General features: G+C 43.4%; 1 protein-coding gene across 3 annotated transcripts in view; it reads left to right on the forward strand.

Moving 5' to 3' along the window:
- The first annotated feature begins 839 nt into the window (after positions 1 to 839).
- CEP126 (centrosomal protein 126) overlaps positions 840 to 15,349 on the forward strand; it is a 315,130-nt gene continuing 300,620 nt past the window's right edge. For all 3 annotated transcript variants that reach the window (XM_085621438.1, XM_085621439.1, XM_085621440.1), the window contains exon 1: positions 840 to 1,164. In XM_085621438.1, the coding sequence (XP_085477564.1) occupies positions 1,133 to 1,164 (32 nt within the window). In that variant the 5' untranslated portion in view covers positions 840 to 1,132. The remainder of the gene's footprint in view (positions 1,165 to 15,349) is intronic.

Below are 15,349 nucleotides of genomic sequence, written 5' to 3' on the forward strand. Positions count from 1 at the left end.
TTGTTTGTGAATGATACTTACCTCTTTGAGACCTGTCAACCCTTCCATAGTTTCCAGACTTTTACGTTGATTTCAAAGGGGGAAGATGTGTTACGTTCCTCTTATGTCCCACTTGGGACACCGTTCTAGTTTTGCCACTGTGTGTCCCTGCGCGGACACCATACCTGTGAGGTCATCAGCTGTCCAACTGTTCCACTGACAGTTGACAGCTGATCGCCGACACTGCAAGTCGTCATTCGCTCCTCCCTGCTGGAGCATGTGTTGGTTTATGTTAATTAAAGGATCTTTCTGCTTCATCTAAGCGTGAGCATATTCTTAACAATCTGCACTTAATATTTTACAAATTAAGCACTGTCGGCGTCCACTCAACATCCTGCAATTCTGGGCAAATCACTTAATCCACCAGTGCCTACCAAAAATTAATGCGTCCTTGTGTAATATAAATGGTGCTAAAGTAATTCGCTCCAATACCTTCGGTTCGAGTTTGCGCTCGCGCTATCTAAGAACTAACACACAAAAAAGGAAAAAAAATCGTCCGAAAATGTTACTTAGGTTGGGCGTCCTAATCAACCGTTATAACAGTAAGAGCCCTAATCATAAAAGCCGGAGTTTAGATCAGTCCTGATTAGGAGCTCTTCTTTATTCTTTTACGAGAGAAACCACTCCACCGCCTAAAATAGGTGCACAAAATTCAATTACGTTTTGCTCGACTAGTCTTGCCGTGACACGCCTTGGCGTGACCTGCGCCTGCGTAATAAGAGCCGTGCGGTCCACTGCGTAGGCAGTACATTGTCCTTCGGCTATTGGTTGTCGGAAGTTGTCCCGCCTCTCTAGCTTTACTGCTACTGTTGCCAGGGGATACCGTTGCTAGGATAGCGGCGTCTCTGGTTGTCAAGATGGCGGAAGGAATCTGGTTGCGCGGTCCGAAAACACAGAGGTGAACAGCCCTGCCTCCCCTTAGCGTAAAGAGACACCGGAGCCGCAGCTGATTCCGGGGGAGGGCATGGCCACGCTGTGCAACGACAGTCCATGAGCTAAGTGTTCAGGGTTCGCCCTTCATGTCCTACTTGCGCCGCTGTCGGGGAGTGAATGCCGGGCACCGCGCGGCTAGATTCCCCGCCCGCAGAGCACTATGCACGCACAGCGCAGAGCCAGTTCCTACTCGTATCCTTTACTAGTACTTTCATCTAACCCCCCTCGCCCCGCCCCCACCATCGTCAACTCACTCGCAACATTCCTCACCCATACAAAGAAAAATTTAGTAGCCTGTGTTTGCAGCCATCTGAGATTATCAAGTTGTTATGATGACTTACTTCACAGTACTTCGTGTTTTTCTCTCCATTTTGTACATTTTTTGTTTTCTAACCATCGCAAAACAATGTCCTGACTTCGGCTTTTTTATGATTGTGGGTTAAATGTTTGTATGAAAGGTTTTTTGTACCTCTTAGCGGGCTGGACAGTCCTTCAGGAAAAAACAAATATTTGCTATCTGTCATGTTTTACATTGTTTCTTAAAATGTATTTTCTTTGCCGACTTCTTCGTTATGTAGTTTATATTTTTAATCACTTAGGCAATCCTTGCATTTTGTTTATTTGAAATGGGTATCAATGGCTTTCCTCCGTGAAATAGAACACACACAGTAAGCGTGCTATCCTGGATCGCATTAAAGCGTCATGAAGTTCGCATACTCATTTGAAATCCGTTAGTTGAAAAAAATAACCTAAGTTTTGTTGCCATTATGTTGAAAATAAACGATTTAGAAGTGAAAGCATCCTTCTTACATGTTACAAGACCGTTTATTGCAGATACAATGTACTGAATGGTTATTTTTGTTAATGAAGTGATGTTTACCCAGATACAGAATGGGAAGGGCAGAGTGCAGACCAGTGAAGGCACTCTTCAATACCAACTGAAGCTATTATATTATGAACTATGCCATGCTTTTCTCCACCCCATCAGTGATATGTCCACGAGTGTATGCTGCGTGTGTACGTATAAATGCAGTGTGTGTGTCTTCGTCCCTACTTCTGGATTTACTATTTAGTCCATGTAGTGTCTTTATATAGAGCTAGCACAGCAGACAGTAGGGTCAAAGCACTCCGAGTGGAAAGTTAAGTGAGGAATTAAAAACATGTGGCAGGTGGCATTTTCGGCAGAGTCTCTTCTGACGAAGAAGCATTGTGCAGGAGATCCTTGTCATTCCAGAGGAGACCGTTACTCAGAAGGCAATTTCAATTAGACTCCAAACAGATGTTTTAATTACAACTACTTTACGCACACGGTGTACTATCTACAACTGAGGATTATATAACTAAAATATTTTTAATCACCCTCACTGAAAACCCATCAAGATTTAAACCCTAACCACACATGAACTTTACATCCTTACACTAAGCCTTGACCACAGTGTAACATGTGCAGTATCACTAACCCTATGTTTATTTCAACCCTACACATCATCTTATAATGTACCTTAATAGTACTACTCCCCTCAACTGTAAACCTAACATAATTACAACAAAGTAAATACCTGATCTTGTAACGATTTACATGAACGTTCCTTCAAGAAGCCTTTTCATTGCGGAGGATTTCCGGTAATGGTTTTCTAAATTCTCTGTTAGTTGTAATTACATAATTACAGGTGCAGCGCTTTGTGGACAATTCAGGAGAGTTTCAGGTTGATTTTCTCTTTGACTGGGAAAAAGTGGACATACATCTGTGCAGACAAGATGTGATCATTCTTTGTACTCCCGAACACGAGGTGTGCTGAGTGCAGCATTTTCACTCCGTGGAACTTGCACAATGATTCTGACAGAAGCCACCTATTTAAACTCTATTTTGACAGGGGTTACAAATAGGATCACTGCAAGGGTAAGTTAATGATGTCTATAAGAGACGGAGTACTTCTCGAATGCATCAACGGCTGTCAAACTGTTCTTGGGTACATTGTTTGCATCCATAATGTTGGGTAACTTGGAGCTGAAGATGCGTACAAGTTTCCAACTTTGCTTGTGGGAACAGGAGTAGCAGCAAATCAAGCATTTAATCTTAAATGTCTGCATAGTCTGAGCGTGGTTTCTGTATGTACTGTACTGATGCAAAGACAATTTTGGCTTACCCACTTATGTACATGTGAGAGGCACTCTCTGAAAATGAAGCGATTATCCGGATCGTTCAATATCTTGATCTGGTTGTCGGCTTACAAGTGTTAACCTAAATTGCAGTTGATTATGATATTCACCTAGTTGAAAAACCAGAGATCGTGGGAACCCTGCAGCTCCATGTAGAAGGCCACAGTGAGTTTGTATGAGCATCTGTTCTGTACAATTTACCACGAATGACCTAATGAATGCGTAGCTATCGCCTCTATTGATTGGGAGGTCATGAACCAGGGGTCCCTGTGTCCAAGGGCGCCGACCGGTTAGTGAAGATCTAGACAGAGTCTTTCCAATGGTCCCTGCTGATATTTGTTAGGGTGGTCTTGGTGTTTCTGCTTGGCATGAAGCAAGACTAGAAGTCACAGAGAAAGTGTTTTTTTTTCTTCGTCAGAAAAGAACTGTACAGCGATCACAGTTTCAAAAACATCTGCAACTGATGGGAATCCAGAGATCAGCCTATCATTAATCAGGATTTCTGTGTTGGCATTACACTGTAATAGCTGTGCTGCGGTGGTGTTCTTTAGTTTTTGAGGCGCTGCCCAAGACATAAAGGGTGCCATGGCAAATCTTGTTCTAATCAGTGTTATGGATGATTGGCAGAGTTCAACAGTATTAGCTTTGCAAGGACCACAAAAAGACAGGCAAGAGATTAAATCATAATTGTTATATACTCAAGTGAACATATGTTTTATGGAATAGGCAGTCATTGGCGACTTAGATTCCTGAAGAAGGGAAGCAGACTAAGAGAGATTAGCTTGGTGCAAAAAGCTTTTGTCACTGAATTATGACATTCACTTATCAGACAGACCAGGATGGTGGTACCTGAATACTTGGAAGACTTCTTTAGATGGATTTTCAGCTTTATTGGTGGATGACTGCAAATAGTCATTTTGTGCTATAGTGATGGCCTACCTGTAGCCTTGACAATGCATATGGCATGCTCTTCAGTTAACCAATAGCCAAAGACTTTTCGCCACACCTTTCAATGTATAAATGTATATATATTCGTAGTTCTATATGTAGAGAGCAAGCTTTCCTAGAAAGCTATTGAATGCTAAACAGAGGGTGTGGCCTTGAGACAACAACCATGATTGTGACTGTGCAGCATAACATTCAGGGATATTTAGCTCCTATCATGCAGAGGCGCAGAGATCTCTGAAGAAGTGTGTCTTCTGGTCCTTTCTGTATTTCAAGAAGATAGGAGCAGATATGATGTTCATGAGGCTGCTGTTCCAAATCCTAGATGCGCAGATTGAGGATTGTATGTGAGCATCCAAACCGTACATGAAAAGAGATGCGGTACTGACTGGCTGGATTGGTAATTAGCATAAACTGCAGTTATAGTAGTGGAGCATAAACCAGACAAGACAATAGAAGCATTTGTACATAGATTCTAACTTCTGGGAGATATAAGGCTTGCTTTGTTTTTTTTCTTTTTGACATTCCTTTTTTTTGTAGGTGATGTCCTGGCTCTTTGTGTAATGTCCTAGCTCCTCCTGTGGCACTGTCTGCTGGCCTTGGTTATTCTCTCAACTGGTATGAAGGGTTGCTGTTTCTGGTGGCCCTGTGTTAGATGCCAGGTCTTGAAAATATTTCAGGCTTGCCAGAGAAGCCAATGTAGTTCTTTTACTATTTGGGTGATGAACCTATTCAAGCCTTTGACGAGCCTTGCTAAAAAGTGTAAGATGCCATTCTTGGGGCGAGAGTAGTAGCACAGCATTGCATCTGTTCAGCTGAAAAAGGTCTAAGATTTTTTCTTCAGTCGGTTTCCGGTAGTAAAAGTTTAACTTTTTTCTGGAGGGGAACTAGTACCATGCTGTCTTGTTTTCTTGGCAATGTGTTCTTGAAAGAGAGGTGTGTGCCAACTAGGAATTACAATTATTTTGCTTTGGCTGTTAGCTGGTAGGTGAAGTTGTCCATGGTAATTTTGAATAGCTAGGCTTGAATCTGTGTTTTTTGGTGCTGTGTTTTTGTTTGGTGCTTTTGGTGATCTACAGAGGTTCTATTTTGAATGAGCTGAGATTTGGGTAGGTGCTTGAAATCCAGTTCTGGATTCGACCAAGAAAGGATTTGAGATGGTTGATGTTGTGAATTGAGAAGACTTTCAGTTATAATTGTGTAACATCAGCATGCTGATTGATTTTGATGCTGCTGTCAGTTAGTAGGATTCCTCAGAGCTCTATGCAGAGGTGCACGAAAATGAGGGGCCGGATAAAGCCCTGTATTCTCAGCAGGAGACTGGGAGCAGGAGATTGGGAGTTTCTGGAATCTTGATGCTCCTAGCATGACTTATCTGTGGCAGTTGGCAAGGTAGGAGATGAACCATTCCAGAACCATGTCAGAGATGTTCATGCATGATTCCAGGCTGTGGATGAGCGCATGGTGGTTTACACTATTGAAGGATGCAACATGGGTCGTGTAAGGTCATGAGATGAGCTCACTATTGTCAGTGATTAGGATGTTTTACCTATTGCCTGAAAAGGTTCAGTCTCTGTACTACAGCATGATTTGAAGCTGTATTGTTATTCTTTAGGAGGTTACTGATGCTGACTTGATCTTGAATTTGAATGGAAACCTCTTTTTTGTTGCTTTTTCTGATGATCGTTGGGTGGTTAGGAGGGTGATGGGGCGTTAGATGGTGGGCTTTCCATTCAATGGAGGATCTGCCCCATTTTGAGGTTGTCTGGTAAGGTTCCTTGGAAGGAGTTGATGATATCGAGGAAGGCTGTGAGCCCATGTCCATGAAGATATTTTATGATAGATGATAGTAGAATGTTATCTTTTTGGGTGGTGGCCTTGACCGATTCAGGATGTCAGTGAGTTCAGTATTTCAGAGGAAGTTGAAGGCTGTCCCCTTAAGAGTGGAACATTGAAAGGTTCAAGGTTCAAGGTTGCATAGCTGTCTGCTGGTGTTGATAAGGGTTCCGATTTTGTTTATCTTTTATGTGAAGAAATCATTGATGGAGCTGCACTTGCCAATAGATGTGGGATTGGTTGGTCTGGTGTGGGGGATGGATGCATTACTTAACTGCCTTGAAGAGTGTTTTGTTTCAATTAATTGGTTTATTGATGACAATCTTGTGGAAAGTGGCTTTGGCTGTAGTGATGAATGATCTGCATGGAGAGTGGAGTATTTTGAATTGGGTAAGGTTGCGAGGGTCTTTGGTACAAGCACTTTCTTTTCATGTCTGTGTATGGAACCCTGGTTCTTTTTGAGCTCTTGTGAGTACAATGGCGTTGAAGGCTTGGGCAATAATGTTTTCAATGTTTTCAATAGCACATTGAATGTTTTTTTAGAATGGTTTTGTATATAGTGAACATTGCGTTGACATCTGATTTGGCTGATGAGAGATTGATGAGTCCTTTTTCAAGCGTTTGCATGGGGAAGTCTTTGAAGGAGTGTTTCACCTTAGCACTTTGTTGGTGTGGTGTGAATGATGAACAGGGGTATAGTGAAATGGTTTATCCAATCCAAGGGTATCCGGGACATGTCTTGAATTGAGGGTGAGACAATTACAATGAGATCAAGTGTGTTACCTCTGGAGTGGATAGGTTCAGCAATATGTTGTCCATGGTGTTGATGAGGTTGTACAGGCAGTCTTTCAATTGCTTATGGCAGCTGTTTTTGAAATCGGTCCAGATCTATGTCCAGTTTCCAGGATAACCGCAGACTACTTATTTGTGCTCCATTTAGATAAAGTGTTTGTAAATGTACCCTATACAGATATTCTGAAAATCTGCTTTGGATCCGGCCTTTCAGGGCTCACTTTGGATACTCCTCCCTTAGTGTGTGAATTTGGGGGAATGCAACAGTACAAGAGGAATGTAGGATGGGTCTGCTAAACAGAGGCAGATGTGATGAGCTCTGAGATGTCTTCAGTTAAGCCCTTGTTAATGGGGTCTGTTGATTAGACCTCCAAATCTCTGCTACAATAAGCTCCAGTTCACCCCAGCAGCCAGACAGGAACCCAATATACTAAACTAAGCACCACCTTTACAGATCAAGCCATTGCCATTTTAGGCAATTCGTGTAGGCAATTACTTTTTCTCTTCTTGTTTCAAGCATTGGTCTCCTATCAAACTGCTCATCATTTGATCACCAATTGCGCCAACATCATCACCTCCATTAAGAGTAAAATCCAGGGAAAAACCTCCAAAAAGGCGAGCTGGTACACCCATGAACTGAGAACAGCGAAACGAGACAGCAATTAGATTCAGATTCTTATAAAGCGCAACTACTCACCCGTCAAATGACTCCTGGTGGCCATCAGACCTAGGACCTGCACCCACTCCCTCTGACCCTGGCAGAAACCTCGGAATCATCATCAACAACAAGCTTACCATGAAACCACAGATCAACGCCGTCTCCTCCACCTGCTTCTTATCGCTACGCATGCTATGTAAGATCTCCAAGTGCCTTTCCCTGCACATGAGACGCACCATTACAAAGACCCTCATTGCCAACTGAGTGGACTACGGCAATGCTCTCTATGTAGGAATCGCAGCACGCCTACACAGAGACTTCAGACCACTCAGAACGCCACCGCCAAACTCATCCTCAACTTTCCCCGACTAATCCACATCACACCCCACCTCAGGCAACTCCACTGGGTCCCTGTACAGAAGAGATGCCAATTCAAGCTGTTGATACAAAAACACACAGGCTCTACACAACAAAAGACCATCCTACATTAACCACCGCCAGAGCTTCCATTAACCGTTGAGAAGACTACATTCGGCCTCCCTATCACTTGTCCATAATACCTGCATCTACCGAAGCAGAAGTGGAGGACGCTCCTTCTCCCACATCACAGCAAGGACCTGGAACAGCCTCCCAATGCAACTCCAGATTGTCACCTCACTTCTGGAATTCCAAAGGGCCCTCAAAACCTGGCTGTTCGAATGAGCCTCCGAGACCTGCAAGTGCCTGAATACCCTATCTGGTGATTAGCCGCTCTTTATAAATGCTCCATTCTGAGCCCCATATTATTCAATCTTTATATGTCCCCTCTAGCTGTCCTGGTGGAGACAAACGGAGCAAAAGTTATTTCATAGGCTGACGACGCACAGCTCCTTTTCACTTGTGACAAAGGTAGGAGTTTTGAGGGAGCCAAGATCAAAACCTGCCTCTCAAAAGTGTTTGCATGGTTAAGAATGAACCAGCTCAAATGCAATCCAGAAAAGTCAGAAATTATCTTTATCGGCACCCCATCGCCAGATGATTGGAGACTCTGGTGGCCAGAAGATATGTCTCCACCTCTCGCCGCACAACAAACGGTAAAGAACCTAGGCGTCTTGATAGACCATTGCCTATCTATGAAGGCCCAAGTCCAATCAGTGGTGGGAATGTGCTTTGGACTCCTTAGGATGCTGAGGAAGTTCTTTCCACTCTTGTCTTTAGACTCCAGGAAATCCGTGGTCCAGGCATTGATTACTTCAAGATTGGACTAAGTGAATATACTCTACCTTGGCCTCCCAGAATATCTTCTCAAGCGTCTGCAGGTGGCACAAAAAGCCGCTGCCAGAGTCTATCTCAGGTTGAAAGCTAGGACTCATATGTCCCCTCATCTCAGAGCACTCCATTGGCTCCCAGTAAAAGATAGAATCAGATTTAAGGCCATGGTGTTATTCTTAAAGGCCATTCACGGAAAGGGTGCTAGGTACCTTTGTAGAAGGATTACCCGCTATGTTCCTTCTAGAACTCTGAGATCCTCCTCTATTAATCTGGCAGCGGTTCCTAGAATATCTTATGCCCGTTCAGGTGGCTCCTCTTTTGGGTTCCTTGGTGCTCAGGCCTGGAATGCGCTTCCCACTTCATTGAGAGCGATGTCGGACTATTTTGAGTAGCTGTGCGCTATATAAATGCCTTTATTCATTCATTGTTTGATTGATTTTAGGGGGAAAGGACACTGTACTGCAAATTGCCTCTGTAATGAAAACAAAGCCTTCTGATCGCACGTTTTCTGTTAAAATGCCCATTTATGCCAACATCAAGAGAACCCCAATGAAACACATCATAGACAAAGAATACCTTGAATCTGATGATGAATGCATCTTCTTCCTCCTAAGTGACATTTCCATGGAGGTAACTAGGCAGACAGGAAGATACGTGTTCAATAGCTGGGACCTAAGTGCTTAGAGCTTAAAAAGAAAACACGTAATTTTGCCACTTCCATGCCAACCCTAGCATCAAATAGACTGTCAACAAAGAAGATTTTGCATTTTGATGATGATGATGATGATGCAACCTTTTCCAATTAAGCAATATTCCAAAGGTGGTAATGGTGGCATGGTGACTATCTAGACACCTAGCAAAGTTCTGGGACCAAGCAGAAAATAATCTGAGAAGAACCTGGGATATAAGTCTGAAAAACTCAAGGTCCCCCTCTCTAACATCCCCCATAAAGCTAAACTAGCAAACCAATTGTGCTATTCTGCAGTTAAAGCTCCTTGCACATTACGTGCCCACGGTGGAGGTCTTATGTGTGCAATTTTAATAGCCTCATAATATGTTTTCATTCTTTTGTTTGTGATGTATTTATGCGTGTGTGGAAGGCAGTTTCTGTATGCCAGAATCACCTATGAATATGCTTGAACTTAAACTCAAACGTACACCAGTGCTCAATCATGCTGATTGTTTGTGGAATGGCACATCTAGCACAAAAGAACAGTAATGCAATACTGTTTCTTGCATTAAGCCATCATTTGGTAGTGGCATGAAATCTTGCAGCAGACACAAATTCTTCATAATTGTAACTAATTAAACATAGCCTGTTGTATATCATTGTATTTCTTACAGAAGCATATAGAATTCCAAACAATTGGGTAAATCAAGGGCACCTCCCCTTTAATGACGCCTATTATGGTCTGGCTTAACAGCTCAGCTGACACCGGCCAATTATGTGAGTGTCACTAGAGATGGCTTTTGGCTCTACCCACATGTTGGGAGCCGGTAGTACATGTTTTTTATTTTTATAAACTGAATTCTATTGATGTTTGAAACACACAACAACCCACAACATGTCCACAGGCCTGAAAATACAGTAAAATAAGGGAATACTAAGTATATCCCCACATCCCACCCGAACATATCCTTCACTGTACTCCATAGTACTCCAACCATTTTCCCCATACAATGGCACACCCGGGCCTTGTATTCGGCTTTCTCCTGTGTTGCACACCAGCCCATTGTCTGCTTCCAGGGAGCTAGTGAGGGAGGAGAGGGCCTTTAGCAATACCTCTCTTTGCCAGTGCCACCCCAATCCCCGACAGTCTTGTCCCCACTGGCATCACACACCCTCTCTAGGACTCACAACAGAATAGGCAGTGGAAGAGTTGTCAATGGGCCTCCCCAGCATCCTAGACAGGACCCTAGTGATCCTACCCTAGAATCCCACCATCACAGGACAGTCCCATACCATGTGATAGAAGTGAGTAGGGGTCCCTGATCAGCCCCAACACACCAATGACATTAGGTCGCCCGCGCACCAAAGTCACTCAGGCGTTTTGTAGTTCGTATGCCGGTAATTAAGCAATATGAGCTGAACCCATGAGGATATAACTTGCATTTTGGGTGCCATGCGGCATCTCTACCATCTGAATTCTCTAGGGGCCCCACCCACTGTTTCCACCTGCCCTTGAGGGCCACAAACAACTCAGGGCAGTGTACTATGAGAGATTATAAATCTGCAAAATCCCTTTCTCTGCAATAGGTCACATCCGGATCTGGAACTCCAGAGGGCTACATTCAAGAACTTTCTCCAAGGAGCCACAATGTTTTTCCAGATTCGTGGCGCAGTTGCATGTATCTAAAAAACTGAGATCTATGTAGGCCAAACTCTTTCTGCAGCGCCTGATTGGACTTAAGGTGTTCTTCCTGCCAGACATCTCTCACCCTGGAGATCCCAATCCTCTCCCATCTAACAACCTTGTCTAAGGAGTAGGTCTAATATAACCACCTGTGAAGTTCATGTTTTTATAGGGTAGAATTTGTGTGCTTCTTCAAAAAAGTGCTTACCCTACACACAGCTGTGAACATTTTGTTTATTTATCCAGCTGCCTGAGCATAAACATTCAGGGACACACACATGACATTGTAATGCTATTAGAGTGCCTTAGATAACTAGATGGTTTAGAGGGTTTTTCTCTGCAGGCAGCACAGATGGAATGATGGCAGTCATTAACCTACATATATGTTTAGGTCTGGCTTGAAAGTGCAACTGTCACCTGACCTTTTAACCTAATAGTATTCTACAGGTATTTGCTTCCACACAAATACATATCCATTTCCATGCTATTTTCTTGTAATGCTTCAGATTACCGTTCAATATTCCTTTAAATGCTTGTTGTAAAATGTGGGAGATTAGATGAGGTGAGATATTCAATAGAGTGGTTTGTTTTCTAGCATAAAATAAGCTCCTTTCAAACCTTGGAGACTAGGTGCGATCTGTGAATGAATGATCTATCTCAAAAAGTCGATATTATCATATTTAGGAAGGAATGCCCTCCTCATAGCTACAATTGACAATTGGAGGCATACATCACATGCAAACAAACAATTTCTAAGGTGCAGAGATCAAGACTTAGCTGGAAATAAATCGCATCTAGAAATTGCTTCTGGAAACGAATTGATCACTTGTTATGTAGTTGCCTTTCTGTAACTATTGCCAGTAGGTTCAAGGAAACTTTCTCAGGGACTTTATACAAGTATTTTAAACTTTAGGGTGTTGACGTTTCCAGTTTGCTTCCAGTGTTATTCTGGTTATGTTTTTACATTCGGCAAGTGGCTTTTACGATTTGTTTTCGAATTTCCATCATAAATCTATAGTTACGGTGCCCGTATCGTTGCAGACTAGCTTGGGGCCAACAGTTTTATGCACACTTGCAGTTAAATGACTGTTTTTTTCTCCTAAGATGAGCCTGCTGGTTTGTTCTAGAAATGAATGCATGGTTCGCTTGCTTTGTTGTTTGAAGTTTCCACTGTGGACAAAACAGTCTTAAGGCCCTTTTCTTCGAAGTTTGTTTTTAAGCTGCTTTGAGTCCTTGTCTTCTTCTATTTGGAGATGCCATTCGGCAACGTGGTATAGTTCAATGGGAAATATGTTTTCTACTGTGCTAAATAAACCACTTCTATGCTTGTTGATTGTAACTAAAAACAGTCCTCTGAATTTGAAAACGGATGATGCATATTTGAAGCGGTTCTCTGTTGGAACATGAATTCCGGCGTTGAAGGAAATCGTAGATTATCCTGCATTTCTAACTGCACAATCAGTGCTTCAGATCCACCTCACCCCACATTCAGTCTCCCTTACTTCTCGCCCCAATCTCTTTCCCCTTATTTTTAATACCAACATGAGAATGATCTGAAATACATATTGCATTCATTTATTTATGTAAAGGCTTTGTAAAGTACCAATATATCACATTCAGCAGCGGCTTGTGCAGGTAAGAACGGTGGTACTCGACAGACGAGGGAAAATGTATTATTTATTTAATTTTCCCTCGGGGTCGTCTCTCGAATCCCCCCCCTCCTCTCAACCCGGCCTCACCGCTCTTACCTGCACTGGCCGCACCTGATCACATTGCCTAATCATATGCTGGTATTTGAAAAGTGAATAAATAAAGAATATTATACATTTATGCTATCTTGGTCTTTGAGTTAATATTAGAATAAATTGGAAAATCGAGGTAAATGCAATGGAATCCAAAGCCTAAGTGAATGGAAGGGAATTATTTCACAACTTGAAGCAAAGTGTATGAGAAATGTCATTGTGCAAAAGGGGCTAAAATCTCTCCAGCATTATTGTATGATGCGAATATATTTTGTATCCATAGTTCTCTATTTGAACAGAATTGAGGAAACTGAAGGTCAAGCTGTGGAGGTCTATCTTGACCATCCTTAGTTATGAGTCACTGTGAGCAATTAGATTGTCACAGACATTAGTAAACTGGTAAATAATGGTCTTTCCTCTATAATGTTCTATTCATTATTTTATGCAGAACACAATATTTAGCATTCCTTATTGTATGAGGGTCTGTTGATGAATTTTGGCAACCTTTTTGTCGTCAGTAGGATTAAGAACTATGCCTGAGTAGCTCTTAGACCATCTTACCTAGATGCTGCCATGCAAGCGTATTGGGAGAATAGCCAGGAATCTGTCTTCTTAGCCAGTCCAGCCGAACTGCCAGGCCAAGTCCTCCCTGGACTGGAAACAAGAATCCTAGGACCGGTTTCGGGGTTTCACCCCTCTTCAGCCAGGATAGCTTGATTCCAGTGGCATGGAGAGCACGGGACCCACGTCTGGGCATACTTATCCTACTCGGGGTGACAAATGCAAAAACAACAATTGATTGACAGAATGCAGAACAATGTCATACATTCACCCCAGTACAAAGATCTGGGCCTAAATCCATCATTTTTTTGCTCACCATGCCTTTCCAGTTTGAACCCAGCCATATGCTCAATAGTAACAGTCCAGCCCGAACTGCCAGGCCAGGTCCTCCCTGGACTGGAAACAAGAAGCCTAGGACCAGTTTCGGGGTTTCACCCCTCTTCAGCCAGGATAGCTTGACTCCAGTGGCATGGAGAGCACAGGACCCAAGTCTGGGCATACTCATCCTACTCGGGGTGACAAATGCAAAAACAGCAATTGATCGACAGAATACAGAACAATATCATACTGTGGAAATGAGTAGAATGGTTTGGTAGGCTGTGATGTAATAGAATCACAGCTATGACAGGATTCTAAGTTAAACCAGTAATGCTATGAAGCTGAAGGTGGCTGTGTATTTATCTGCTCTAATAAACCAACTTCAACACTTACCAAAGAGAGTGGATTACTACAAATTCATTCACCCCAGTACAGAGATCTGGGCCTAAATCCATCATTTCTTTGCTCACCATGCCTTTCCAGTTTGAACCCAGTCATATGCAAATCAGTCTTGATCCTGTGCCCAATGGGAACAGTCGAGCCCGGACTGCCAGGCCAGGTCCTCCCTGGACTGGAAACAAGAATCCTAGGACCGGTTTGGGGGTTTCACCCCTCTTCAGCCATGATAGCTTGACTCCAGTGGCATGGAGAGCACGGAACCCATGTCTGGGCATACCCATCCCACTCGGGGTGACAAATGCAAAAACAACAATTGATGGACAGAATGCAGAACAATGTCATACATTCACCCCAGTACAGAGATCTGGGCCTAAATCCATCATTGTTTTTGATCACCATGCCTTTCCAGTTTGAACCCAGCCATATGCAAATCAGTCTTGACCCTGTGCCCAATGGAAACAGTCCAGCCCGAACTGCCAGGCCAGGTCCTCCCTGGACTATAAACAAGAATCCTAGGACCTGGGCCTAAATCCATCATTTCTTTGCTCACAATGCCTTTACAGTTTGCTAAGGAATGATGATGGATTGAACCCAGATCTGTGACTGGGGGTGAGTGTTTGAAAAGTTTCAGCACTCTGTCCATCATCTCCTTGTGTTTTCTTTGTTCGCCCTAAGTTGGCAGGGTATGCCCAAACATGGGTCCCTAGCTCACTTTGCCACTGGATTCAAGCTAGCCTGGCTGAAGAGGGCTGTTAGCCCGAAACCAGTCCCAGGATGCTTGTTTCCGGTCCAGGGAAGACATGGCTTAGCAGTTCGGGCTGGACTGTTCCCATGAGGCACAGGGTCAAGACTGATTTGCATATAGCTGTGTCTAAACTGGGGTGGCAAAGTGAGCTAAAGAATGATGATGGATCCAACCCAGATCTGTGACTGGGGGCGAGTGTTTGAAAAGTTTCAGCACTCCGTCCATCATCTCCTTGTGTTTGCTTTGTTCGCCCTAAATTGGCAGGGTGTGCCCAGACGTGGGTCCCTTGCTCACTTTGCCACTGGATTCAAGCTAGCCTGGCTGAAGAGGGCTGTTAGCCCGAAACCGGTCCCAGGATGCTTGTTTCCAGTCCAGGGAAGACATGGCTTAGCAGTTCGGGCTGGACTGTTCCCATGAGGCACAGGGTCAAGACTGATTTGCATATAGCTGTGTCTAAACTGGGGTGGCAAAGTGAGCTAAAGAATGATGATGGATTCAACCCAGATCTGTGACTGGGGGTGAGTGTTTGAAAAGTTTCAGCACTCCGTCCATCATCTCCTTGTATTTGCTGTGTAGTTTTAGTTCACTCTCCATAAATTGCTATAGATGTCAACCT

The sequence above is a fragment of the Triturus cristatus genome, chromosome 8 (genome assembly GCF_964204655.1).
Source record: "Triturus cristatus chromosome 8, aTriCri1.1, whole genome shotgun sequence".
NCBI lineage: Eukaryota > Metazoa > Chordata > Amphibia > Caudata > Salamandridae > Triturus > Triturus cristatus.